The sequence below is a fragment of the Stylophora pistillata genome, chromosome 8 (genome assembly GCF_964205215.1).
Source record: "Stylophora pistillata chromosome 8, jaStyPist1.2, whole genome shotgun sequence".
Taxonomy (NCBI): domain Eukaryota; kingdom Metazoa; phylum Cnidaria; class Anthozoa; order Scleractinia; family Pocilloporidae; genus Stylophora; species Stylophora pistillata.
The window spans coordinates 16,113,491-16,140,913 of NC_142526.1; the positions used below are offsets into that span (position 1 = coordinate 16,113,491).

Genomic DNA, 27,423 nt, shown 5'->3' on the forward strand with positions numbered 1-27,423 from the left:
CCCTGCTCCCTGCTAGCGCTCAGTTCTTAGCTGCTTATGATCTATTGTTTGACAACTCAGGGAAACACTGCTCAAAACGTTTGGGAAATCCATTTGGGTAGCTGACGGAAATATCAGACTTTTAACAAGACAAGATAAATAAGGGAACAAAAATACATATGCAAACTTAAGCTTATCTTAAGCCTTGTTTGGAAAAAAAACAGCAAATAAAACATTTTGATTTTACAATTTACGGGTTTTTAATATGAACAGTTCATGAATTATTTTACACGTAACTATGGCAAGTATTTACATGGAATGTCCAAGCTCGTTTCCAGACCTTTCCCTTCAGGTGTGATTTGTTATAAAAGTGACGAAAGGGAAACATTGCAGTTACCTAAACTTCGTTAATTTTGTTTATCTACTTATTTGTTTGCTCGATCATGTTAAAATTCTAGCTTATTTCCCTGAGTTCAGCAGTTCGCCGAATCCCAGTCACACATGCGAAATTCTTCAATAACTTGTCTAACAGCCTGGTTGGCTAAGTATTTATGTTCGCGCGACAAACATTTTAGTGGCGGAACCGCTAAAAATTAGCGGCATACCTACAGTAGCGGGTGATATCTGTAGAGATATTTTCCATTCTTCGCAAGGCTTGTACACCTGCAGGTAAAAACATCATCCATGTGCCAGCCAACTGGCCGCTCAACCTACTTGTTTTGGGTTTAAATTTCGAGATGTTGTTTCATATAATACGCCACGTAGTGTCTCTTGCAATTAGTAATTTCTTTCAGGATTGTCACAATCGTGTTAAGAGGACACATTGTACAACGGGACCGGGACAACATGACGTCGTAAAGGGCGGAGTGGATGCAGAGTTAGTGTGATTGTTATTCATCATAATCCAGAAGAGCACTGTCCTCACTCTGAGCGCTTCGAGCACTTGTCAAATTCTGAAACAGAACAAAATGATGTTATGAGACCAGTTCCCACGCTCAGTCTCTCTGGTCTCTATTTGCTTCCCTGGTTAATCTCTACTCAAAACTATTCATTCAACTATTGCCACCACATCCATTTCAAGACAGAACCATCAATATTCAAATTTCCCGCGATATTTGCAACTCTGTCCCACAATTTGTGGGTCGCTTTGTATAGAACTGACACAGTGCTGTTTTATGAGATGGAGATACAAATGGATTCATCCACAGGAGCCACGGAAATGGTCGGTGGAATTCCTTCTTCCTGTTGGCGGTTTGTAATTCCTTAACACGCTTTCCTCGCGAATGTTACTTGATAAGTACAATTTTAACAAATGCTCGAACAGAGATGAACGGCAATACTTACTCGACTTGACTCCAGCAGTTGCAACTTGACAGCAGTCTCGTTCAATTCTCGGTCAGCGGACATCAATTCCTGTGACAAATCAATAACAAAGTGTACTGATGCAGTGTAACTGAGAAATAATGAAGTGTAATTATCTTGTAAGAAATAGTTTACAGGTATGACGTGAGGACAAGAAAGTCGCGGGCAACATTCGCAGAAGAAATGGCGAAATCGGCAACAGAAATCCTAATAAAACGCGCCGAGAGTGATGTTCGCCTCGAATGTCGTGGGTTCGGTATTCAGTGTTGCATGGTGTAATTCACATTTAAGACAATAACATTTAAAATCAGAACAATAACAATTAAAATAGAAAACAAACAAACAAACTGCAGTATCACCTTTTTCAACGATTCTATTTCGTAATTTTTCCTTTTCAGTTTCTCTGCAGCTTTTTTCTTTTTGAGTTCATCCTGCAAATACGAAAACAACATATCAAAAGTTAAAAATGAAATAGTTAAAAGCGCTTAAAGTTTACATACTGAGTTCTTCGAATCTAAAGACCTTGTTTAATACATTTTAATGTATTTGAACACCTTTCTCGAAGTAAAAATCGCACTGACTCTACTAAATTAAACACAGGTTATTTCCAAGCACTGGACAAGTTAAGTTACCTTATAACGAGTATGTTCGTCGACATAACAACTATGCGTTGATCTTCTTGTGTCTCTTTCGTCCATGTCCATCGCAAATCTCTGTCAACAAGGAGAATACATGGCTTTAGTCAATCCAGTAACTAAATCGTGTTGAGCTTCGTTGACATGTTCCATGATTTTTGTCCAATAACCTTTCAAACTGTGGCGAAGGGGATAAGGCCTGGCAGAACACCAAAGTTATACATGATCATAACTGTATCATTATTGATGCACGTGACCACACTTAAGGCATCGTTCTGGTGAACATAATGAAAAGAGGAGTTGTTATGCCGTCAATTTTCCAACCTAAAGTGTACCTTTCTTTCTTTTAAACAGACATTTAACCTCCGTTGTTGATCCAAATCTTCTCTTAATCTGCTCATTGAGGCTCTTAAATAAGAAATTTCTTCTTGGCGATCTCGAACATCCATCTGCAATATGAGACATAAAGTAAAGTAAGCCACACCCATAAAGCTGCACTGACGTGACTTCCTCCAACGTTTTTTTTAGGGGGGGGGGGGAGGGGAAGGGAGGAAAGAAAAAGAGTCTAAAGTACAATTGACAGAACCAAAATTTGTCTAACTTGTTATTCTCTGGGTTCACCATGACGGTCACGGTAGTGACGTCATGTCAGCTACTCAACATAGCAATTCGACATCCAAACTTGCACTTCGTAAACCGCTTACCACCCCGGAGAGACCTGTCTCTCTGCATATCAGCTGTTGCAATTTTAACATGGAAATCTGCATTGTATCCTTTCTTCTTCTTAAGGGCTGCAAACTGTATGCAATCAAGGGAGGACGTAACAAAGTAGGGAGGTTTACCTTCAAGCCTGACGCCTCTGCCGTCTTCTGTCCAGCAACAGTCTCACTATCTCTACAATACCAGCAGAAATGTCTTTGTTAAGATGACAAACAGGGATGATATGATCTGACCAACTCCTAAACAGAGGTATCCACTGCTCAGGATATTAACGCTCGTAATATGTACTTATTGACGCAGTGGGAGGGCCTGACGGGAAAATATTTGGTTCGAGGTCATGACGTACAGACCGAGTGCAGCGAGGTCCGTGCCTCATGACTGAGAGCCGTGCGGCCCTCCCACTCAGCCAATTAGAATTTTATTATATGAACACCTTAGGTGTTGAAAATGTCAATGTAAATAGGACGCGATAGGCGGGCACACACAGTCACGCGGGCACAAAAAAATTCTGCTATTAAAACTATTCTTTTATTGTTTCGAGTCAGAACAAGAAACTCCCGATTTCTTGAAAAACGCGACTTTTTTTTTTCTCATTTCTGTTTTTCTTTCAGTTTTTGCAACAAAGAGACGTGAAGGCAGTAGGGCCGGACGGCTTTTTCCGGACCGGCTCATGTCAACCCGTCCAGCCCTGCACACGTCAGCTTTCACTATGGTTTTCTGTGGGATTGCGCGAGCGGGGCCGGACGGGTCATATAATAATAAATATTATTAAAAACTGGATCATTGGATAATGCAATTCAAGACTTTTTATTGGCTTAGCCATTATGGTATATGAGCCAATATACCATAATCTACAAATATGGTAAGCCTAAGCGTCAGCTTAAAATTAAAAGGAAGCTAAAAATTTAATAAAATTTAATCATTTAATTTAACGTTTTTAATAAAACAATTATTCCACTCGCGCTTGTTGGATATGAGATGATCAAGGCTACGCGCCTCGTTGGCTATCTATCATCTCATATCCAACGCGCGCTCGTGGAATAATTGTTAAATATTGAACGTGGTTGGTGAGAAATTACACGCTTGAAGTTCCAACCGAACGAAAAATGTTTCCATTTTTTTTTTCTCGAAAGCGAGGCAAACAAGCTATATTTCACATTCATTGATGTTCACAAAATCAAAAAAAGTTGAAAAGGCAGTCAGTCAAACCCTCCAAGTAAATTATTTATCTTACCTAAGATGGACAAGGTCATCCTCGTATGACCCTAGCAATTGGATTTTTCGCTCCATTCGTTCGTACATTTGTTGGATTTTAGAAACCATCAACTCCACGGTCTAAAAATAAAATTACAATGGAGTTAAATGTCGCTCCATGAAGAGACTTACTGCCTACAAATAAAAATTGTTGACTTCTACCCACGCCAACCACTTTATCTTAACTGGATTGGAAAAATTTAAATGATTTTGTTCTATGAGAAGAGGACAAAACGCGTATGATCCAATGGATGGGGATGGAGGGGGGGCAAGGGGAGAAACAGGTATATTTAACAAATAGAGGAGCCTTGACTGTGCTCAGTTCTGTTGTAAAGCACGAAGGAAGCGGCTAGAGCTCGAAAGAAGTATAGGGAGAAACACGAGACGAAGTCGATGGACCTGAGCATGGTCGCGTGATCGGAGTCGCTCTGATATAGTCATGATTTGTATGAACAGTTAGGCAAGTTTGAATATATATTTTCAAGTTTCATCATACCTTTTTTTTGTGTGTGTTTTCAAACACGAAACTATATATACTATACGAGTGTTAGCTCTGATTGACTCTTATTACCGTACGTAAGTTTACAATCTAACTCAGCGCGAAAAGCTCGGACTGCCCGTTTCTTTTTTCTCTTTGAAGAATCGTCTCTGCACACGTTATAATAATGCAAATCACCCGTTATAACCGAACTTAATTATAAAATACAATTAAAGTAACGTACGATGCACAAAATTGAGCACTAATCACAATATGATCTGGTGACTTAAACAAACGACATAATGTTCTTTGCACAAAAGCCACTTGATCGGTGAAAAATCAAATTAAAATTTTAGAGTTTCACTGTCGTGTTCCATTGCCACTTCCTCTATTTAGTTTTCGGATCGCCTTTGCGTTTTCACCTCTTGATTAGCCTAATAATTCACAAAATCGTTTGCTTCCTCTTTCTATTTGCCTGCGGTAGATTAGATGAAAAAAAAATCATTCCTAAACTTATATTCTTTTATCCCTTTGGCTGGCAAACATTTGCTTTGGCTGTAGATCGGAGCATCAACTTAAGAATGATTAAAAGTCTTTGAACAATTGCCATTAGGTCAGGGAAAACAGTTTCTTAGTTACTTCGGTAGAAGTTAACAGTGCACATTAGGGCAAGTCATTCGAATAGCCCTGGCTTACAAAAGACCGTATAAGAGGTATCTTTTCCGTGAAAAAAGCGAAACAGGGGCGAAATAACAGACTCAATTGCAGTTTCGGGAATACCTTCGTCCTGTCAAGTTCCAATCTCTCTCGTTCCTCCACCGGTAGGTGAGCCATCGAGCGGCAGCCTGGGACTGGATCAATTTCCAGTAGCGCTCCGAGCGTACGAGCCAGCTTAAGATACTGTGACAAGCAATACGACATTAAGAACAATGAGATATAACGAAAAAACTTGGAAGCATTACACTGTAACAAAAAACTTCAAAGCATATACACTGCGAAAACCAACAAAGGAAGTGAAAGTAACAAGCTGTCACCTGCCAATATATTTACTAACCGTTTTCTCACTAAGATCCAACGCTTCCTTAGTTTGTCGATGGGCACCTTTCTCTCCGTCTGTCTCAGCCAAGCTGGCTGAAGCTTGCTCACGACGAAGACGGAGCTATTTTGGAGACAAAAAATATATATATATTAATAGCTAAACAGAGTTGACGAGTGCCCAATAGTTTGTTCGTTGACGCGTGCTGGGAGTAATAACGAATGTATCTCTACCTTTATCAATGTCAATCAAGTTAGTGGTTTTATAACAAGGACCTTATAATCCACTGTCTATCTCAAAGAAGTAAGCGCTGCAGAAAACCGGCATTTAAAAGATTAAGCTATTCCGAACCAGAACAACAAAGAGTTTGTTATGTGGATCTATCTCAGTAAAAACGATACTCTAACTAAACAAAACTCCCACTAACAAACAAATATTGAGCAATGACGCAAACTTAAAATGAGGCATATCGCATCAAAATGAAATGAAATGATGTACCGAACACTATTAACACTTTTGAAAGACCCTGAGCGGCTGATGTAGCTCTCTCCGCCCGGGTGTGTAGTACATACCTCAGCATGCATTTCACCCTCGCCCTAGCGTGTAGTACATACCTCAGCATGCATTTCACCCTCGCCCTGGTGTGTAGTACATACCGCAGCATGAATTTCACCCTCACCCTGGTGTGTAGTACATACCTCAGCATGCATTTCACCCTCGCCCTGGTGTGTAGCACATACCTCAGCATGCATTTCACCCTCGCCCTGGTGTGTAGTACATACCTCAGCATGCATTTCACCCTCGCCCTGGTGTGTAGTACATACCTACGGAAGCCGAAAAGGGACAATCCAAAAATATTTTTCAAATCCAGAAAAATATTTTAAATTGCAATATTTATTTTAAAGTCACTGTCGAAAAGTTTGACAAATCCAAAGATATTTGCAAATCCAAAAAAAAATTTAGAAATCCAAAAAAAATGTTTTCAAAATCCGAAAATATTTTGCGAATCCAAAAAATTATTTTGAAATCCAAAAAAATATTTTAAAAATCCGAAAATATTTTGCAAATCCAAAAAAATATTTTGTCACGTGCTATTTGCGCCAGCAGTCACCCAGCGTTTTCTTGCCATATCCCGCATCATCCCGCATAAAAAATGGCGAAGGAACGAGGATAGAACATGTTCTGTCATAAATGTGGAAGAGAATGTGGGAACAATGAAACATTCTGCCGTTGTTGTGGAACACTAAAAATGGCGTGAAGAGGAAAGTGTGTTGTCCAGCTCGGGAGACGAAAGATTGGCTATAGAACATTACTTTAATAAGGGATTTCGTTACGAGACCATTGTTCACTTTCTGGCAGAATACCATGGGATTTCAATGAACGTGAGGACTTTGAAGAGAAGGCTACGTCACTATGGGTTACAAAGAAACCACCTTCATTCAGAACCCACTGTTCGGGAAATAGTTAGACGAGAAATTGTTGTAAAATGGGGTTGACAGGCCAACACGACTCCCCAGCGCGTGTTTAGAGTAGTCTATTCAAAGTTTGGCTCCATTGAGTATGTCTTTGGGCGACCGTCCTCTTTTGTAAGATACGAGAAACGGATTTTTGTATATTTCGTTGAGTAGTGGTTGAGTTTCTATTAAATACCAGTGTCTCATGAGAATTTGCTTTAGGTTTGGCACTGATGGTTGGTATTGTGTACTACAAAAGGCAAGATTCGTTGGTTCGTCTTTTGTTTCTGTTGAAGAGCTAATTTCCTGTTTTTTAATTCACTTCTGAGAGGGTTGTGCTAATGAGGTCCTCTCGGTAGCCTCTCTTTAGCAAATGCGCTTCATTTGTAATTTTCTCCTCAATATTGTTTGAGAGGAGTTTGTTCTTAGAAGTCTAAGGGTCTCCCCTTTTATGAAGTCTCTTTTAATTCCTTGTGGGTGACAGGAACTATAGTGTGTATACAGAAATGTCTCAGTTTGTTTAAAATGAGTACTCACATCAGGGATTGCGTCTTTTTTTAATCGTTCGCCTTCGTAGATGTACAGCTATTTTTTTCACTGTCTCGATCGTTAAGTTGTCTTGATTGCTTTCAGCTTGCGCCACGCGCGCTGATTCGATCGTACTACAGTTCTTAGTGTTCCCATTTAACACAAAATTTTTTTGGATTTCAAAATATTTTTTTGGATTTGCAAAATATTTTCGGATTTTGAAAAAATTTTTTTGGATTTCAAAATATTTTTTTGGATTCGCAAAATATTTTCGGATTTTGAAAAAATTTTTTTGGATTTCAAAATATGTCTTTGGATTCGCAAAATATTTTCGGATTTTTAAAAAATTGTTTTGGATTTCCAAATATTTTTTTGGATTTGCAAAATATCTTTGGATTTGTCAAACTTTTCAACAGTGAGTTTAAAATAAATATTGCGATTTGAAATATTTTTCGGGATTTGAAAACTATTTTTGGATTGTCCTTTTTCGGCTTCTGTACATACCTCAGCATGCATTTCACCCTTGCCCTGGTGTGTAGTACATACCTCAGCATGCATTTCACCCTCGCCCTGGTGTGTAGCATATACCTCAGCATGCATTTCACCCTCGCCCTGGTGTGTAGTACTTACCTCAGCATGCATTTCACCCTCGCCTTGGTGTGTAGTACATACCTCAGCATGCATTTCACCCTCGCCCTAGCGTGTAGTACATACCTCAGCATGCATTTCACCCTCGCCCTGGTGTGTAGTACATACCTCAGCATGCATTTCACCCTCGCCCTGGTGTGTAGTACATACCTCAGCATGCATTTCACCCTCGCCCTGGTGTGTAGTACATACCTCAGCATGCATTTCACCCTCGCCCTGGTGTGTAGCATATACCTCAGCATGCATTTCACCCTCGCCCTGGTGTGTAGTACATACCTCAGCATGCATTTCACCCTCGCCCTGGTGTGTAGTACATACCTCAGCATGCATTTCACCCTCGCCCTGGTGTGTAGTACATACCTCAGCATGCATTTCACCCTCGCTCTTGTGGTAGTCTTCCTCTTGGGAGGCCAGTTTCGTCCTAAGTTCACTGACTTCCTTCTTGAGAGCAACTATCTGCTGTAATGCTTGTTCATGGCTTGGAACTGTGACGAAACAACAATATTTAGAAAATTAGTATTTAAAAGGGAAGGAATATTTATCTATCATTCTGGCATTGTGACTTGTACAGCAGCGGTACACCCAAAGACCAATTGTCTAATAGAGCTTACTGAAAAAAAGTCTTTCTTTCTAATAAATTGAGGGGTTTTGAAGGTATTCAAGCGAGGATCAAGTTATAAATTATCTCTTAGCGCGTTTTCTTATCAAATCCAGGCGACTGTCGTTGTGTAGCTGTTCTAACAAGAGCAAGGAAATAATTTCTTCCTACAACACGTTAAAGTCTAATTATATTTAACAAATAATAAGTTTGTGTTTCATGCTACTTACGAGGTGGTTTAAACTGTTCCAGTGTTTTTGCTCGATCTCTAAGGTCCGCTAAAGCCTCCTTTTGTCTGGCTATAATCAGGTCATGTCGTTCTCCTCGGCACCGAAGACCTTGAGCGTGTAAATCACTTGTTTTGAAGTTCTACGACAACAGAAACAAATCTTAGATCGGTCTAAATAACACATCAATCTATATAACAGATCAATCCATATATCATATCAGTCTATACAACAGATCAGTCTATATAACAGATCAGTATATGTAACAGATCAGTCTATATGAGATTAGTCTTCATAACAGATCAGTATATATAACAGATCAGTGTATATAACAGATCAGTGTATATAACAGATCAGTGTATATAACAGATCAGTGTATGTAACAGATCAGTGTATATAACAGATCAGTGTATATAACACCAACGATGAGCTGAACTACATTATCCTTATCTCTCCTCGCACCCGCACAACGATAACATCATGTTTAATTTACGACCTGCCTTTTTGGGTCTTCACGAAAAAGTCGTGTCTGATTTCGAGGAATTTCAACGGAGTTCATCCGCGAAAAGTCGTAGTCAAGTCGAAGCATTGGAATGAATGAAATGTTTGCTCAGCAGCAACAAAGATTTGTTACATGTATCTAATGATGAATTGCGTGACAGGCTAAATCTGCTGAAATCAACAATATTGACAGAGGTGAATCATGACGGTGGGTCTCTCATTGTCTGCGATGACAGACATAGAGTAATTGAGTGGTGCTAAAGATTAGTTGGTGCGCAAGCTTTTTTTTTTACTGTAAAAATCTGCAGGGAGATAACAGAACACTTCTCAAAACAATCAACTAAGCGCAAGAACACCTCTCACAACACTATAAACAGAGAGTGCGTTAGACATAGTTTAGTTCTCACCTCTTTCTCGATCAATTGTAATTTCTTCTCTTGTTCTTCAATCTGTGTTCCCATTTTTTCCTTGTACTGCACTAATTCAGTTCCCTTCTTGGTCGCATCTCGCTTTTGCTTTAATAACGCCTGTAAATACCGTAACCAAGTTGAAAAAGAGAGAAACAGCGAAACAAAAGAGCAGTGAAACTATACATTATCCGACTGGACTGCTCGTGGCAGCAATTTCCCGGTCAAGTTCTTAGAATTTTTATATGGATTCACTCGATTAAACCCGGCGACGCCGGTGTTAAGAAATTTCCAAAACAGCTGATGAAATTGCTTTCAAATTGATAGCTGATTGTCGGGTACCTACAGAATGGATGTTTTCCCCCCAAAATTCCACCTTTCAATCTAAACTGAGGTGTCGATGGAACAGCTAAAGTTGGTCAAAGGTGCGTGCTTCACTAACCTTTTGTTGTTCAGTGAGTTTATCCTCTCTTGAATTAATCTCTTTCTGCTGCTCATCCACTAAGGCAGACAGCTGAACCAATTGCTTTCTCTGTTCCTCCAGCTCGTTGTCCTGCTCTTGAATTCGTTCCTCATATTGTTCAAGTTTTTGTTTTTGTTTATCACTTAGCTCGCCAGCCATGTCTGACATGCGCGCTGCAGCTCCTGCAAGGTCCCGCCTCAGAGCCTGTACAACATCTCCTTGACTCTCTGCTTCTTTCTTTGTCTGTGCTGCTTCACGTCTGGAATATAGTCACAAAACGATTTAGCCCCCACAAAATATTATTATTTGAACCCTCTGATATCCTAACGGTTGCAGACACAATGCGTTGCATGCCTCAGGTTATATTCTTTCCGTCACTAAACATAAGATCTGCATCTTTTTTTAACGACGAGGAAGGGGAGGGGTGAAGAACAGTTAAGAAGCAGAAGATGAACCCATAACAACAAATATTATTTACAGGAGGATATAACTGGTGCGGGTCTTCATACTCCGTTGGTATTTCAAAATATTCCGTAAAGAAGAATGAACAACTGTCAGTGACTAAGACGTGGACTAGGCTGTTTTCCTTCTGTTTTTATCCCCTAATACTCCAATAACTGATTCTTCAAGGGGAGTGGAGCATGAGAGATGTCTATTATTAAATCAAGACTACTCTTTAGGTGATAAGGACTCCTTACCCAGGTATCCAAGAACTTCACATTAGTACTTATAACGTCAAAAGATGTTTACCTTAGTAGTAAAACTAGTTGCTCCAATTTATAGACATCAGACTGCAGTGTGGCTTCTACACTTGTCTGGGGCACAGTCTCCGTCTCAACTGATCTTGTCTGTGGCTTTGGGTCTTTTCTTGGAGACTGAGGTCTGGAGAAACTGGCTGGTTCTTTCTTCGGAGAGCTGGGTCGAGAAGATTCTTTGCGTGGAGATGATGGTCGGCTCTTACCTGCATTAAAGACAGGGCGTAAAATTCATGAATTGTTCTAGCCGCACTTAGTTATTCAGACTAAATGAACAACTTGTGGGGCTGTCGAATACTCCCAACCCTAAGAGCTTATTTCTTTTTTTTTCAAATTCAAAACCACACTTTCTTGGCTAAAAAAGAAAAAAAAAAACAGAACAACAATCAACAAACTACACCCTTCCCCCTTCCTGCCTCTCACTCCTCGCTCTGTCTTTCGTGTCCAGCTTATGTATAATTCATAAAGGCTGATAGTTTCGAAAGAAACTGTTTGGGGCTGCGTCGGTGGGAGTAACAAAATAATTTGGATATATCAACAAGGTTGAAGTCGTAAATTGGCCGCCGTAACGATTGCAAAAGCTGACGTTTCGAGCGTTCGCCCTTCGTCGGAGCGAATAGAGGAATTGTGGGTTGTGTGTGCTTTTAAAGGCAGAGAATGGAGCAACGTTATCTGCCTTTAAAAGCACACACAACCCCCAATTCCTCTATTCGCTCCGACGAAGGGCTAACGCTCGAAACGTCAGCTTTTGCAATCATTACGGTGGCCAATTTACCACTTCAACTTTGTTGATATATCCAAATTACTATGTATGCTTCGTTTCACTCGTTAACATGATCAGAACAAAAGTAAACGGGAAAATAAAGCGCGCTGAATAGTCCACCTTTGAGAAATGTTTTTAATGCTTCGATATACAGGAACATTAACCCATATGACGTAGTAACAAGAGTTTTGCTCGCGATGTACTTCGTTTTATCCGAGGTATTAGGGAGCTTAAGCAACCACGACGACGACCGGAGGACGACGACCGGAAGTAACATGAACGTCACTGCGCAAGCGCGAACCAAGAATTCTGTCGTCGTCTTGTCGTCGACGACTTTAGAAGGACCTGTTTCACGTCGTCGTGAACTTCCGAACTTCAAAGCAGTTTTTCTCATCAAAAGGTGCGTGTTTATTGTCGTTTATTTTTACAGTCTATGGCCGGTTGGAGTTTGTATTCGCTCCCTGTTCAGTTTTCTAAACAGATATAACATTCCAAAACCCACTAACTCATTTTCTTTCCTCCGCACAACAGATGTCAAGTCAAGCGGTGAAAGCGACCACGTAAGTTTAAATTTATTTGAGTATATTTATGAAAGAACGCTGTTTATCATTTTTATTGAATGAAAAGTTTTAAATGGCCGGCAATATACCTCTGCGTTCGGTCAAAAGCTGTGTGTATGGAACTGCCGGATTTTTAAACAGCGAAGAATTCTTCATAATTTGAATGTATCGACAAAGTTGAAATGGTAAATTGGCCACCGTTACGATTATAAAAGCTGACGTTTCGAGCGTTAACCAATCGTCGGAGCGACGAAGGGCTAACGCTCGAAGAATTCTTCAGATCGGTGTGTTAACATAAGCTTGAATACCTGTCAGGCTTTGCGAATCTATTTTCGAAATGTTTGATATAGATTTACAGCCATAAAAATTTTTCCGACAAAATCACACGGAAAAAAATAGTATTTTTGTGTGAAGCGCGACGACTGCTATCTGTGCCGATCGCTAGCTTGCATTGATTAAATTGACCGACTTAGTCGTTTGCTCGCCAAAGGAACGAGCATCAAAGGTGGAACATATCAGGCTAAATAGAGCACGTTGAAAATCAGGCAAACCTTGTGCAAAATAGGTTTGTTTATATCAGAAACACTTAGAACTGAATTTAAATCTCAAATAACTTCCGTAAAATTTAATATTTTTAACTTTTGCCATGCGTAAATTATTGTAAATAAAGCTAAAGCTTAATAATTCCTTGGAATGTTGATGTTCAAGAATTGAATAATGGTGACTTAAATCAGGAAATCCACTTACGATGATTATTTATATCTCAGGGTATCCATGCAGTGAAAACAAGTAGAACGAAGTCATCAAAGATACGGAGACTTGGTATTAGAAACTCAATTTAGCAGCATAACACCCAGACGTCTTAAAATTAACCAGATATAAATAATCGAACAAAAATTATTTATATTTTCGCAACCCATGGGAATTCCTTTGCTTTTATCATCAAAGCAAAGATTAAGAAGTCTTAAGCATACAATTATTTTAGGAACTACTGACTCGTTAACACGAATAACTGTATGACCTTAGAAAGACATTAAAACAACATTAAGTTATTTGTTTAACAAGTAAATTTTATTGACAAATATAACAGGTAATTGAAAAATACTGAAAATTAATTTTCACGACCTACTGTGGTAGTACTTTACGAAGTTTGATTAATGTGAAGATTAATTAACTTCGCTGCAACTTGTCATTTCTTAGTAATTTATCATGACCAACCAATCGCTTACCACTTATTTGTTTGTTATACATTGCCTCTTGCTCCAGCTGTCGATTCTGCCTCGTCAGACGTAACAACCTTTCTTCCATTGCTACGATTGTGACAGCATGTTGCCGAGTTTGCTCCTACAAGCACAAGTAAAATTTCATGCGGTTAGCGTTAAACTTAACGGGCCAACTCAAGATACATAGATATGACAGTTTGCCAGGGAAGGCAAACTGGGTGGTGCGAAAAATCAAAATAAAATACCGATTGCAAAAGCTCCTTTGTCATACAAACACATCAGCTCTGGGGCTGAGGGTAAATCCTTGTTACGCAAGTTACCTTAAAAGAAGCAACCTCTTCTTCTTTGTAATTTGTTAGTTCCTGCTTTTCACGTTCAACACGAGCCAGCTGCTCTTTGTGTGCAGCGGTTTGCTCCTGAAGCTGGGATTGCAGATGATTCTGGCAAGAAAATTGCCATTGTTTTAATTAGTTAAATCTAAACGGTTTCCACATTTCACTTTCCATAGACATGTTAACTCTTCCAATTGAAAAACATGTGATCCGCATTGTCATAAAGTCATCCTTGTCTGAGAGTGTTTTCACATGCTTTTCAACTAGTTCACGCATGCACTGTAGAGCCTCGACGGCGATTTGCGACCGAAGGAAGACGATTTCACATTCCAGCGAAAAATGCAAGTGAAAACCATTTTTTTTCTATAAACAGATTTCAGAACATTTACTTCGCGTGTGTGTGCTGTGATTGCCTAGCTTTCGACACTTTGCTTTGACGTTTCGTTATTTTCGAGTGTAACAAAAATAAGCTAATACGTTGTTTCCGAAAAAAAACATGAGTTAATCTACTTTCTAATACTCTACTCCTGTTTTCAAGAGTCTTGTTTAAGTTAAATGGGAGACTGTGAAGTTATGTTTCTTTCTCAGTCTATACGCCTTGAATCACCACGGCTAGTGTTGAAGTCCGTTTTTGAAAAATTCTCACACACAACACAAGTACCAAACTTCACGGCACAGTCGGAAATGACAGGCGGCACTTACTTCTGTTTCTTTCGCTCTTTGTAATCCATCTTTAGCTTGTTCATATTGGGATTTGGCTGTTGCTAAAGCCACACGGTGATTCTCCAACTCTTTCTGTCGATCGTTCAGTAGCTGAAAGGGGACAGTGCTCAATCAGGAAAAGATGGGCAATGTGCTGCTAACGTCATGTGGGAAAGCATATTGTGTGCACCGTAAGCTAACTACGCACAGTATAAATGAATAAAAGCTGATAGTTTCGAAAGAAACTGTTTGGGAAATAATTTGGATTTAACGAAATAATTTGGATATATCAACAAGGTAGAAGTGGTAAATTGGCCACCGTAACGATTACAAAAGCTGGCGTTTCGAGCGTTAGCCCTTCGTCGGAGCGAATAGAGGAATTGTGGGTTGTGTGTGCTTTCAAAGGCAGAGAATGGAGTTACGTTATTAGTGGGAACATGACAACGAGAAAAACAAGAATAAAATAGTGGAATGAAAAGCGTTCGTTGATCCCTGTGGGATTTAGACTGCCGGTTTGAAAGATGAGCTTTTGTTCAAGATTTTTACGGCTGTCCGTGCTACCTAAGTGTAAGGAGAGACCGCAGATTGCCATATGTTGCTTAGAATGATTAGGTAAATTAAAATGTCTAGCGACTGGTTTCGATGTGTCCTTGTCATTCCTTTCCACGTCTCGAAGGTGTTCTCGGAATCAGTCACCTAGTCTTCTGCCTGTTTCGCCGAAGTATATCTTTTTGCAATAAGTGCAAGTTATGCAATAGATTACATTGGCGGAGGTGCACGTGAAGCGATCGGTGATCTTAATGGATCGTTTAGGTCCCGATATTTTCTCAGTGTTGTGAATGAAAGGACACGTTTTGCATCGTGCACGAGCGCATTTAAAAGTGCCTGGTTGCTCATTAGTCTGAAAAGAACTTCTGACCAAAAAATTGCCTATGTTTTTGTCACGTTTGAATGAAATGAGCGGAGGCTGCGAAAAGATAGTGCTTGTCTCTGGATCGTTTCGAAGTAATTTAAAGTTTTTAAGAATGATGGATTTAACTGAGTGGTTGTGAGGGTGAAACGTGAGAGTGAATGGAATGCGGTCGGAATCTTCCTTATGCGACGTTTGTAGTGCTGAATGTCGATCAATAAGTTGGGCGCGGTGGTAACCCGCTTGCACGACAGAAACAGGGTAACCACGTTTATCGAAAAACTGGCACATTGACTCTGATTTTTGGTGGAAATCAGAGTCATCACTGCGACGTGGAAAGGAATGACAAGGACACATCGAAACCAGTCGCTAGACATTTTAATTTACCTAATCATTCTAAACAACACAAGGCAATCTGCGGTCTTTCCTTACACTTAGGTAGCACGGAAAGCCGTAAAAATCTTGAACAAAAGCTCATCTTTCAAACCGGCAGTCTAAATCCCACAGGGATCAACGAACGCTTTTCATTCCACTATTTTATTCTTGTTTTTCTCGTTGCCATGTTCCCACCAATAATGTAGCTCCATTCTCTGCCTTTAAACACGAAGGCGCGCTATATAAGGAAGTCTTCCCTGGGAAGACCTGGGCTCATTTGTCACTCACCGTTGACGTGTGCGGGTCAAATTTAAATGCTGGTAGACGAACAAAAGGAGCTAATGAGATATCTATTGTTTACTTCCACCAGCATGGTGGCATGAGGTAACGTGCGAACCACCTACTTCGATCTCAAATTTACCGCCACAAATAAAGACAGTTTCCATTGGAGAAAGGAAATACAAATCTCAAAAATTCTTGTATTGTGACGAAGACATAAAACCATTTTGAGGAATGCGCCCGCTGTTCACTGCTTTGGAGTAGCTGTAGCTCAAGCTGAGTTGACTTTAAGAGTTCTACATCACACGACGGTTGATTGACAAATGGTCCAGTGGGACCTAAGGCTCCTTTTATAGCGCGCCTTCGTGTTTAAAAGCACACACAACCCACAATTCCTCTATTCGCTCCGACGAAGGGCTAACGCTCGAAACGTCAGCTTTTGTAAACGTTACGGTGGCCAATTTACCACTTCAACTTTGTTGATATATCCAAATTATTACGTACAGTATAACTTCAAAGATTAACGGAATGAAAGTGCCATGACCGCTGTTGTTATCATTGAATAAAACAAGAGGAATTTGTCGCGTTCCCGTGCAGCAGACACGTGGTGTTGTGCACCAGAGTTCGCCAGGTCACCACCGTGAAGTATGAGGATAGGCAAGCAAGATTTCAAATTCGTTTACTCATACAGCACATGCGGTGAAAAATTGGATTTGCCACCGGGGGAAAATGAACTCCTAGTTCTAAATACTCCCAACTCCGTTTAGTTTACTCCTTACCGTATGAGCGTATGAGCGTTTACTGAAAACTGAACTAAGAGTGCATGGTAAGAGAATTTAGCTAACGCGTTTACGTACAGGAAATAAATATAAACAACGGTTTTTACTGCTAGCCACAAACGGAAATTCTATAATCAATAAATAAATGAATCGGCGTCTTTGCGATACAAAAGGGAAAAAGGTTCTAATTGATAAAAATGACAGTTCACCACCGTAAAAGTGACAACATTTACCTATCTAAAGTGCGACTAAAAACGTAAAACTCATCGCTGCCAACTAAGCACGCAAATGCCTTTCAGGTTTCAGTATATTGCCCATAAACTCCCACATCTTTCTGCCGTATAACTCTGACTGTGGAAGTTTTCTAACCTGTTGTAGCTGTGTAACGCTTCCATGCTGTGATTCCATGATTCTCCTTTCTGCATCTACTGCTGCTTGTATTCTTTCCCGTTCTTTCTGTTTGTATTCCTGGGTTATTTCATGTTGTTTCTCCTCTTCCTCTGATCTCGCCTCAGCCACTGCCCTGGATATGTGTTTTTCTTCCTCCCTCTTCATGTCTTCTCGTAATTTAATCAAAACTTCTTGGTGGGTTTCTTCCATTTCAGCAATTCTGGAATACAACGAAAAGAGTGCAAAAGTGCATATGTTGCAGCTTAAGGTTTTTTCGCAGTTTAAATACTCTTAACCCCAGCTTGATTGTTATTTTCCTTGGTTTTAGATTGTGATAATGAATATGAGGTTAAGGAAGAGCAAAATTCAACGGGCTTGAAAATTTTTACTCTTAAAGTGAAATAAAACCACTGCATATACATTCACGACTTAGCCTGTCGGTAAAACAAGAGGTCAAAGAAAAGTGTTGTTAATTGGTGTCATCGATATACGTAGAAAAAGAGAGCTGAATCCAAGTACTTCAAACAGGGATTAAACACAAGATGTTCCGGTTAATACTTCAGATGCTCTATCACTAAACTTGAGGAGACTGAGAGAACGTTTTATTTATTTATTTTCTCTCATCATATCAGGGGTCCATTGCCCTTACTTTCCCTTGAGCTTTCGACACTCTTCCTTCTGATCTCGCAATTGACGACACATATCTTCCACGCTGACAGAGGTTTCTGATAAGAAATGAAGAAACTCAAATGACCGGCACAATCGATGTGAATTAAATAAGAAATGAACAGGAGGTGTGGGTCAAATCTGTACAATGTCAAGATGAATTTTCATGATATGCTACTTCTTAAAAAAATGGCTTAACACATCATCGTTTGAAATTCTTGAAAATGACTGAGCTTTGTTTGGTTGATGGTTTGGAGTGGTTTAACTTTTCAGGTGCACAGTGACCCCAAGCGGTACTGAACATTCTTGTTGGTGTAAAACTGAACTGTACTCACCAGAATCAGAATCATCTGCTGCATTCTTCAAAGCTTCTTCCGCCTTCTGTTGCCAAGCACACTCATCGGAAAGTATTTTACAAACGAAATCCTACCGACAGCAACAGCAACACAGTTAGACTTTCGTTGAGACTTTGAGATATTGAGATATAACTCATCCGTTGTAAATTGGGCCTAACGCTTTCAAGCACATGTAAAAATCGATGTGTTGTGTGCATAACCTATCGCACCTTGATCCAAGAAAGAGAATCGTGCGTTGTTAGTTCCTCAACTAAGGCGAGCTCTTCTTCCAAGGAATTACATGATCGACCGGATTTCCACAACCGTTTCTAAAGATGAGAAATGCAAAACATCATTAAAACAGTTCTTACGTCACTGGAAACCACACAGCTACAGGTTTAAGTCCATTTCTCTCCACCGCCCCTCCCTCCCCCCACCCCGAATGGAGTGACTTAAATCATTTCTCACAAATTGTCACTCGTATTTTCAACATATCTGACGCAGTATTCAAGACGTCAATAAACACTCAAGTCAAAATATCTTACTGCCATGCCGTCCAAATGTTTCCGCATTTCTCCAATGGAATCCTTAAAATCCTTATCTTTTGCTTCTTTCTGAAACAAGATATCAAAAATGTAATACGACTGACTCAAACTTCTCTGAAAATGAACTAATGATCGGTGAGAAGCTCTGTTGCGATAAAAAAAATCAGCTTGACACTCAACTGTAAGTATCAGTGGCAGGCTGCCCGAATATAAAGGAAATTACCTAAGCATTCCGTTACGAAGATGACAACTTCGTCCGTTAAACATTATCAGCGAAGATTGCCACAAAATAACCGCTCAGGATATTACTGTTATTCTTGGCCTCTGCTCGAGACGGTAGAGACCCTCCCCCCCCCCCCCCCTATTTTTTTTCTTTCTTCCGGTTCAAAAGTCCGATTGCCGTTTTATTTCGTCCTGTTCAACAATTTGGTTGCTGTTTTTTTTTCTTTCGGTTTAACAATTTGATTGGTGTTGTAAGTTGTCAGGTCACTTTTCAAATGCTTTATCATGACTAAAATGGCACGGTCCACTTTACCTCGCTTTCTGAGCTGGCATACTGCTTTATCTCTTGCGCAAGGGAAAGTTTCTCTTGAGTCGTCTGTCTAACGTAATCAAGTAGTTCATCATCGTCCAGTTCATGATCAACTGTTCTTGGAACCCCACCGCTAAATGTATACTCTATCAACTTCCGCCGGAAACGATCAAACTATGAGAGGATACACGGCAACAGTAGTGAGGGATTTAGAATTTAAACTCGTCTTAGAAGATATTCAGGGAGAAAAAAGTTTAAACCACGCTAATCAAAAACCCACGACATATTTATCTTTCAAGTTGCAAGTCGACCGAGTAGCATTTCAACTATTGCAATCATTGTGTTTCAAGAATAAAGAGTCCAGTCTGATGTGTTTCTAAACTCTCCAAATTCTCACGTTAAATCTGAAATGAGAATTGGTTTTGACCAGTGTTACCAACTTACTCTTTTCTCCAACTGATGGAAGTCAACCTTGAGCAGTTTTTCAGCTCTCTGTGCGTCAAGACACTGTGCTTTGGCGTGATCCAGCTCTTGTTGAATTGCTTTATCACTCTTAAAATTAAAAAAAATAAAAAGAGAGCCATGAAGGCAGCAGATACAGCCTCTGTAAGAAATGTGATGATCCATTTTGAACTGCATGTACTACATTTCAGCCTCTGTAAGAAATGTGATGATCACCTCCCGGTTAGCTCAGTTGGTTAGAGCGCCGGATTGTGTTGTGCGGGACGGACCAATACTCATGGTCTTAAAGTAAGGGAGGAGAATTTGCTACCTTTCTATCAAGAAATGGATAGATATTCTAGTCTTCTCGGATAGAGACGAATAAACCGTAGGCCCCGTCTCCTGCAGGGTTAGGGGTAGGAGACGTTAATTTCCCACGCACGAGATTACTGTGTGGTGGATGTCCTCCCCTGGGTGGGATGGGTGGGTGTTGCTCGGCATTGGCCCTGAAAAGCCCCTATGGGGAGTGGTCAATTAACCTATGTATGTATGATCCAGTTTGAACTGCATATAGTACATTTCAGAGGATGAACTGATATCGGGTTTTGTTTTTACTTCATTACATCTCGTTTCACTCCCTGGTGAATTCATTTGGTATATTCTCCTACAATGTTGACTTACTGCCAAGCAGATAGCGAATGAGAACTGACCACATTATTAAATATGTAACAAGGATATTATTCTGATATAACTTCAACTAGAGCACGCAACCGGCGGCCGTGTAAAATGCTTTGTTAATAGGTACCTGTCGCCCATTGCTTAGGTGATCTCTCATTTTCTCTAATTCGTGTTCCAGATCAGCGATGGTTTTTATTCTCTCCTTCAACTGCTTCTCCGTACTCTGAAGTTTCTACGTGAAACAATTCATAGGTTACGTGTAAGACATTTACTCGCTTTTCCACCACCACAAGAGAAGACACTGTCAGGGAACCAATTGGCAAGCCTTATCAAGAAAGAAAGTCAACATTTATACAGAATAAATCATTGCGTAATTGCAACTTTTCACGAAAAGTGGGCTTAATCAGCACAGCTTTGAAGCTCTATAAAGTATCCAACTTCAAATAAATAATTCCAAAGGTCTATTTGCGTCAAGGTTACTAGCCAAACCGGTAGCTGGATTGAAAATCGTTATCAAACATCACTCACCTTTTTTTCTCTTGCCGCTGGCAATTCAGAGTTAGAATTTTAAATGAAAACAGATGAGTCTACGCGAGGCTAAAGTTGTACGCTGAAATTACCAGCACTATTGAATGTTGGCGAACAGCGGACTCGAGAGGCGGAAATGCGATTGCATTTTCAAAATAATTCTCCCTTAAGGGTCTATTTAAGCCCTTATCCTACCCAAGATATCTCGCAGTGTTTTCTCAGTAGAAGCAAGCTTCACTCAAAGCGTCTTCACATATCTGATAAAATGTAGAAGGCAGTTTACAAACTTTTCAAGTGTTTAATTTTGACAGAGACCCTGGACATAATGGGTATAGATAAAAAAATTGTCGGAATCTTATTTTGGTACGAACCCGGCTACTGGTGTCTAAAAGAGTGGCAACGAACATTCAAAGAAGAAAAATTTGATCATCAAATTTGGAAAGAATCGTCATTAATATTCTGCATTAGAAGAAACAGATTTACGGGCGGAACGACAACATAGGAAACTAAGGGAAACAAAACTATTTGAGTGTATTGACATTCCTATATGATCATCTGTCACAGTTTGTTCTTACAACAGAAGAACATTAACAACACAAAAGTACAAAGAACAATCCATTGTAGAAAATAATCATCTGAAAAAATGTAAACCGGCAAAGTTTCATCAGCAGTTCAACACCATATTCTGTTCTATTCCCAAATACACTAGTAAGAGGGAAAATGTAAGTGTGAGATTGTAAAACATATGGTGGACCTTCAAAACAAAATGGAAAAGATGAAAGAAAACAGACGCTGTAAAATCAACAAATACCTGGGCACCCTGTCTATAGGTTGGGGATGGCAAAAAGTCGTTAGAAATCATCATCGATCAGCCAAACTTGCTGCTGTCTCTAGTTTGTAATCGATTCTTACCGCTTTATTAGCATGATGCTCTTGCTGTAGTTTCTGTGCCTCCTTTTCTAATTCCTTAGCGGCCTTCTGTCGTACCAGCTAGAAAATAGGAGACTTTTTTCAGTACAACTGGTAATGGAGACATTTATCAAGCTGGCTCGACATATTACAGCAACAAAGAGTCAATTGATGCCTTGAAAACAGGAAATCCATTACTGTGCACCTCTGCCATAATGCGCAGGATCCCGTGCGTTCACACGAGTAACTTTCGAAATTTAAATACCTTGTCTACCGACAACAGAAGAGAGAAGCTATAGGAATCCACACCCGAGATGTATATGATACAGGTGATACTCAAGAAAGGGTCTATCACCAACGCACAAATTGCTCCTCGCACAATAAGAGTTATTAATTACAAGTCAATACAAGGAAAGAACCCCTCCCAGAATTCGCTTTGTTCCTCTGTATCCTCTTTCGACTGCAGTACCTGTTTGTTCTGCACTCATAACGAAGTATTATCCGTCACACGAATATGTGGAGTCTACTGACCTTCGCAGACATCGTAGAAATTGTTGATTCCTTTTCGCGGAGTTCTTTTTTGAGTTTTTCAATCTCATTCTTCGCCTGATGAACCAGTGCATCCTTTGCCGAGTTCTCTCTCTGTAAACCGTTCAGTAATGTGGTGGACTGCACTTTCTGTTTGTTCAGTTTTTCATTGTCGTTAGTTAGTTGTGCAATTCTACGCTCTTTCTCGGCTATTTCTGTGCGTAAGGAGGCGATCTTGTTCGTGGTGGCGTTCGGATCTGTTTTCACCCAGCTAGTAGCTTTAGTCTTACAACGTAATATTGCAAAGGCTTGTTAAAGAACAGTTTGTCAAATATTTATTATTCATTGAAGTATTTTTACATTCATTTTTTCCCCATTCAATATCTATCTATTCTATACTTAAAGCATTAACCAGGGTCATCGCGTTGTGACACTTAACTTAACTATCAATTTACCTCTCTCCCCCTTGTGTAAATATAAATGGTATTGCAAAACTTTCGTGGGCAGGTTCCTGTAATTGGCGAACATTCCAACCAGGTAAAGTGGTAATACCCCTAGTTCGTGGCATGAGCTCTGCGTTGTTGTGAAGGAGGGGGGACCTCTTTGTACAGAAGTATGTTGCAGGTACATGTAGTAGGTTCCTACACAAACCTGCATTTGCAGTTGGTCCTTCAGTGAGGCTACTTCATTGTTCTTAGCATGAAGTTGGTTCTGGTACATGGCTAACTTCTGGGCAGCTGTCTTTTCACTTTCTTCTTTCTCTTGAAGAATCCCTTGTAACTGTGACACTTGCTCTCGCAGTTGTAAAGTAATACTTGAGTTTGAAAATGCAGAGTCCTCACCTCCAGCTCTGAAGGTTTAAAATGATATATTCTCAAGTTCCTTAATAAGAAGATATCAATGACACATATGTGCATCATAGGCCTTTATATTAAATACTAACTGTGAATGGCTAGTGACCTTTTTACTTTCTGGTGAGGTTATTGAATTTTTGTCTTTAAGAAAGGCACAATTCTTTTAAGAAACTCAGCATATATAAATTTCAAAATACAATCAGACAAAGCATCAAAATACCACCCACTGTGTTGGACTTGTGGTCCATGGTTAGGGATACAAGGAAAACAAATGAAATTCTTCTTTGTGGTTAAAATTGAATGTTGAATTGTTTAAATGTGGCAATCTTTCATCATACCTGAAACTACCACTGGATTGCAGAGCTCCCTTAAGATCAACAACCTCATCTCTAAGAGCAGCAATAACCCCATCCTTTCGATGACATTCTGCTTCATATGAAGCCAGTCGGCTGAGTTCATCACCCATTCGTAACAGACGCTCCTCCTGTGGAATAAAATTATTAATGAAGTTGTTACATATAGTAACAGCTAACTTAACTGAATGCCAAATACCGGAATAGTAAGAAATGATTTTTGTGAATGATAGCTTACACTCAGTTAGTTAGCAAAGTCATAAGACAAATAAGTTTTCTTTCTTAGCCAATTCACCAGACTGAGAATTATCTCAATGATGGTTTACCAACCTCTATATCATCCATAAAAAGAAGAACAACAACTTAGGGCAGAAACTTACCAATTCTTGGACAGAGTGTTCTCCTGCTTTTTGCATTACACCATTCACCCAGCCACCTGAAAAGTAAACACAGAAGAGCACTACTACACTCAGCTTCTATGATTACATTCCATGTTGAGCAATCATCAGTAAGCAGTTTAATTCCAAATTCAGGGTAAGAAATAATTCTTGCAGGTACATGTACATGTAATCTGCAATTTAAACATTACTGCAAGAAAAAGAACCCTGAACAAATTCAGGCTTTGACTTTTAAGCCTGAATTTTTTCAGGCTTCTCTTTCCACAGATGCTTATATTGCAGTCCACATACAAGCATTATTTTTTTTATCTTGAATTTCTTGTATATAAACAATCTCTTGATCTAGTGAGTTTGGAGAACCTTAGAACATTCCAGACGGCTGCTCACCCTCTCATTCTTACTGGATTATGGTCTAGATGTCAATCATTTCAATATGAGTGTCTTTTAAAATGCTAAATTTGTCAATCTTCAAATTTGCAAACCCCTTGCTAAACATTAGATACAAAGGACTTTTACTATGTAGAATGAAATGCATATGCACCAATATTATTATTACTGTTAGCTATTGATTTGTTTTAAAGCACATTCTCTCCACTTCCTCACCTCTTGTGACAGGGGGGGCAGTAGTTCTTTCTCTCCCAGCAGAACTAGGACGTGCCTTTGTTACACCAGCACTAGTGGGGCGTGACCTCAGAGGTGGGTGGGGCATGACATTAGCCTGTCAAGTTTTAAAATACTTCATCCTTAATTTTACTAATATTATCTACTCGAGACATCTTTTCTTAACATTTCACACAGTCTATTTGATAATTTCTCATCAAAGAACCATTCAGCAACTCACATTCAATTAACATGCTTTCTATCTGTAACCCTGCATATCCTCTGGGTAATAGGCACTATTAAGTGAATGAACATGGTTGCCAGGGCATTAGCTTTCTCCCAAATGTCTTGATTTAGCAAACAAATTTTACAGTCGGTGTTTATACACAATTTGTGGAACAAAGGTTTCTCAGTCTTTGTTTTAATCTTGAATGAGTAAGTGAATGAATATGCCAATAACATAACAAATGGTATCCAATTTAGAGCATTTAGAGTTGTTGACTAAACACTCATAACCATTTTTTCTCCTGGAAAACTAAAGTTAGAGGCCTAGTAGGAGCTGACAAGTTGATGAGATGAAAGAAAGGCAGACAGTCACTCTATGTGACCTCATCAAAATAATCACTCAAGACCAGAAAAAATTCAGCAAATACCAATAACTTGTGAAACATTCAAAGGTTGTTACCTTAGGATCAGAAGGTCCCCTCAACTCTGTTATTGAGCTCCCAGTGCCAGGTGGTAAACTTACTGCTTGAGAGCTGGAAAACAGCTGCATCCCTTCACTGCTAGGGGCAGTGCTGGTGCTGATGTAAGGAAGTGAGGTTACCACCCCTGATTGTATTGATGCCACAGGAGATGGTAACACACGGAGCCTGTATGACTCCCATGGCTTTGATACTGACAGTGTGGGGTAGTGTATTGGAGCAGAGGAGTCAACAAGAAATTCAAATCCTGTGTTTTCTATTACATTTTTTCATGCATGTTAAGAAATAGAACTGTAAAAGCTTATAAAGAAAAAAAAGATTTGATAAATCTACTGAAATGAAGGCTGTGACACAATATTACTGTGGCCATCTTCATACTGACTGCCTTCATATAACAGCTGTTACAAAATTAATCCCAAATGTAAATGCTTAGTCTGGAACACATACAAATAATCATCCTATATGTTGGCAAATAGGGACAAAGAGACAAGTGATCTACACTACAAAACTGACTTGTGTGAAATTTGTGTGTGAGGAGAAGAGTCGCAAATAGAGCAAAGAGCCTTTAATTTCCATAAAATTATGCTTTGCAAACATGAACACTTTGTGGACCAATCTAAAGGGGGACTACTTGGAAAAAAATATATGACATCCAAGGGCTGTGGAGAATCTGGTATGTTTTAGAGTTTTTCTTTATATTAGATATTACTGCTTGTTTAAAAGGATACCATATCCAAATCTAATGATATCTCCAGGAGCAAGTCTAACAGCTGCATTTTGCACACGACACTCGTTGACATAAGTTCCATGTGCAGAGTTAAGATCTTGTACTACAAAACAACCTTCTGTCTCATCATACTCAATAACAGCGTGCTGACGCTCTACATTTGAACACTGCATGAAAACACAACAGTGAGGGTCAACTAAATCACAATGCAAGATAACCATGGTATATATAAATAATATAAATATAACAGCTGATCAAGAATAAGACATCTGGTGCTAGTCTCAATAATCAGTTACTGATGGTATTTTGGTGACTAAAGAACTCAGCAAAGATCCTAAATTCAATAAAAAATGTATTTGGAGTTAAGAAGAGAATTAGCGAGGGACAGCCATGGTAACAGTGGATTTTCTTCCTCTTCGTGCCTGACGTTTCTTCGTTTTTGTTAAATGTGATCAACTGACACAGGAGCCGGATGCATAAATTCCTTTCACAAAAATCAATTAATGTTTTCCACGAACATGAGTGTACTGTTAAAAATACTTCTAAATTGAAGTGTTTACTGTTACATTGAAAGAAACATCAAACTGTTTCTGAGACGCGCACGTTAAAATGATTAAACAAAAGAATAAATAGAACGCTGAGACAATACAGAACCTATTGACTAAGAGAAAAGCTGTACAAATTCCAAATATATGACATTGTTGTCAAAATGAACTCGGAACAAAGATCGACAACGTTGAGAGTCATCAGCTATCGTTTAAATTTGTAGAACAATTAGCTATGGCTAATCGTTTCAACCATATTAATCATATTACTGATAAACTCTCATTTTGAGTTTTTACTTTGAATACAAATTGAACAAACGCTTTCCGCTAAAGAATAATTCCACTTCATCCTTTCTTGACCTTTCTTTCTTGGAAATAAATTTTTGAAATATTTCATGAACTATCAAAAATCTCGTCTTATAATTACTCTATCTGCAGTACTTGCGCTTACCTGGATAATAACATCACTCCCTTCACAACCGATGGTAGTAAGCGGTTGTCGAAGCTGATGAATACAGCTTCCATCCCGTGAACGGAGACACGCTTTCATTGATGATATAGTTATCTCATTATAACCTCGCTATTATTTCTTATTAGAGTTGTAATGGATTCGGAACTATCGTAAACATTCGATCCGTTCCGTCGGCATTTAACATGGCCGACAGAATTTGCGTTCTCATGTTGCTACGGCGACACCAACGTCGAACCCAGTAGTACTCTGT

The 27,423-nt window shown here is 39.4% G+C and overlaps 1 protein-coding gene and 1 long non-coding RNA gene across 2 annotated transcripts; one reads left to right on the plus strand and one right to left on the minus strand.

The window, feature by feature from the left end:
* Nucleotides 1-214: 214 nt before the first annotated feature.
* Nucleotides 215-27,374, minus strand: LOC111321531 (forkhead-associated domain-containing protein 1). Its single transcript, XM_022924441.2, has 34 exons — nt 27,153-27,374; nt 26,158-26,323; nt 25,411-25,685; nt 24,729-24,843; nt 24,108-24,163; nt 23,713-23,858; nt 23,172-23,370; nt 22,524-22,805; nt 21,996-22,073; nt 20,683-20,787; nt 19,881-19,988; nt 19,440-19,610; nt 18,905-18,973; nt 18,590-18,688; nt 18,360-18,450; nt 18,008-18,083; nt 17,338-17,578; nt 14,626-14,736; nt 13,912-14,031; nt 13,598-13,712; nt 11,041-11,251; nt 10,270-10,549; nt 9,828-9,947; nt 8,923-9,061; nt 8,455-8,579; nt 5,483-5,587; nt 5,209-5,328; nt 3,931-4,031; nt 2,819-2,870; nt 2,312-2,425; nt 1,974-2,054; nt 1,701-1,772; nt 1,324-1,392; nt 215-932 (listed from the first exon to the last, which is right to left on the minus strand). The coding sequence occupies exons 1-34, from the start codon at nt 27,249-27,251 to the stop codon at nt 870-872; spliced, it is 4,374 nt and encodes a 1,457-aa protein (XP_022780176.2). The 5' UTR covers nt 27,252-27,374; the 3' UTR covers nt 215-869.
* LOC148725202 (uncharacterized) lies at nt 12,105-13,272 on the plus strand. Its single transcript, XR_015990723.1, has 3 exons — nt 12,105-12,208; nt 12,340-12,368; nt 13,136-13,272. It is a non-coding gene; the product is annotated as an uncharacterized LOC148725202 (long non-coding RNA).
* Nucleotides 27,375-27,423: the final 49 nt, after the last annotated feature.

Excerpts from the sequence above, each read along its gene's own strand:
- LOC111321531 (XM_022924441.2), bottom strand. The coding sequence starts at position 27,251 with ATGAAAGCGTGTCTCCGTTCACGGGATGGAAGCTGTATTCATCAGCTT. Across the intron at positions 18,689-18,904 it reads AACATTTGGACGGCATGGCA|AAACGGTTGTGGAAATCCGG; the intron begins GTAAGATATTTT and ends TCTCATCTTTAG. Across the intron at positions 1,773-1,973 it reads ACGAACATACTCGTTATAAG|GATGAACTCAAAAAGAAAAA; the intron begins GTAACTTAACTT and ends TCGTATTTGCAG.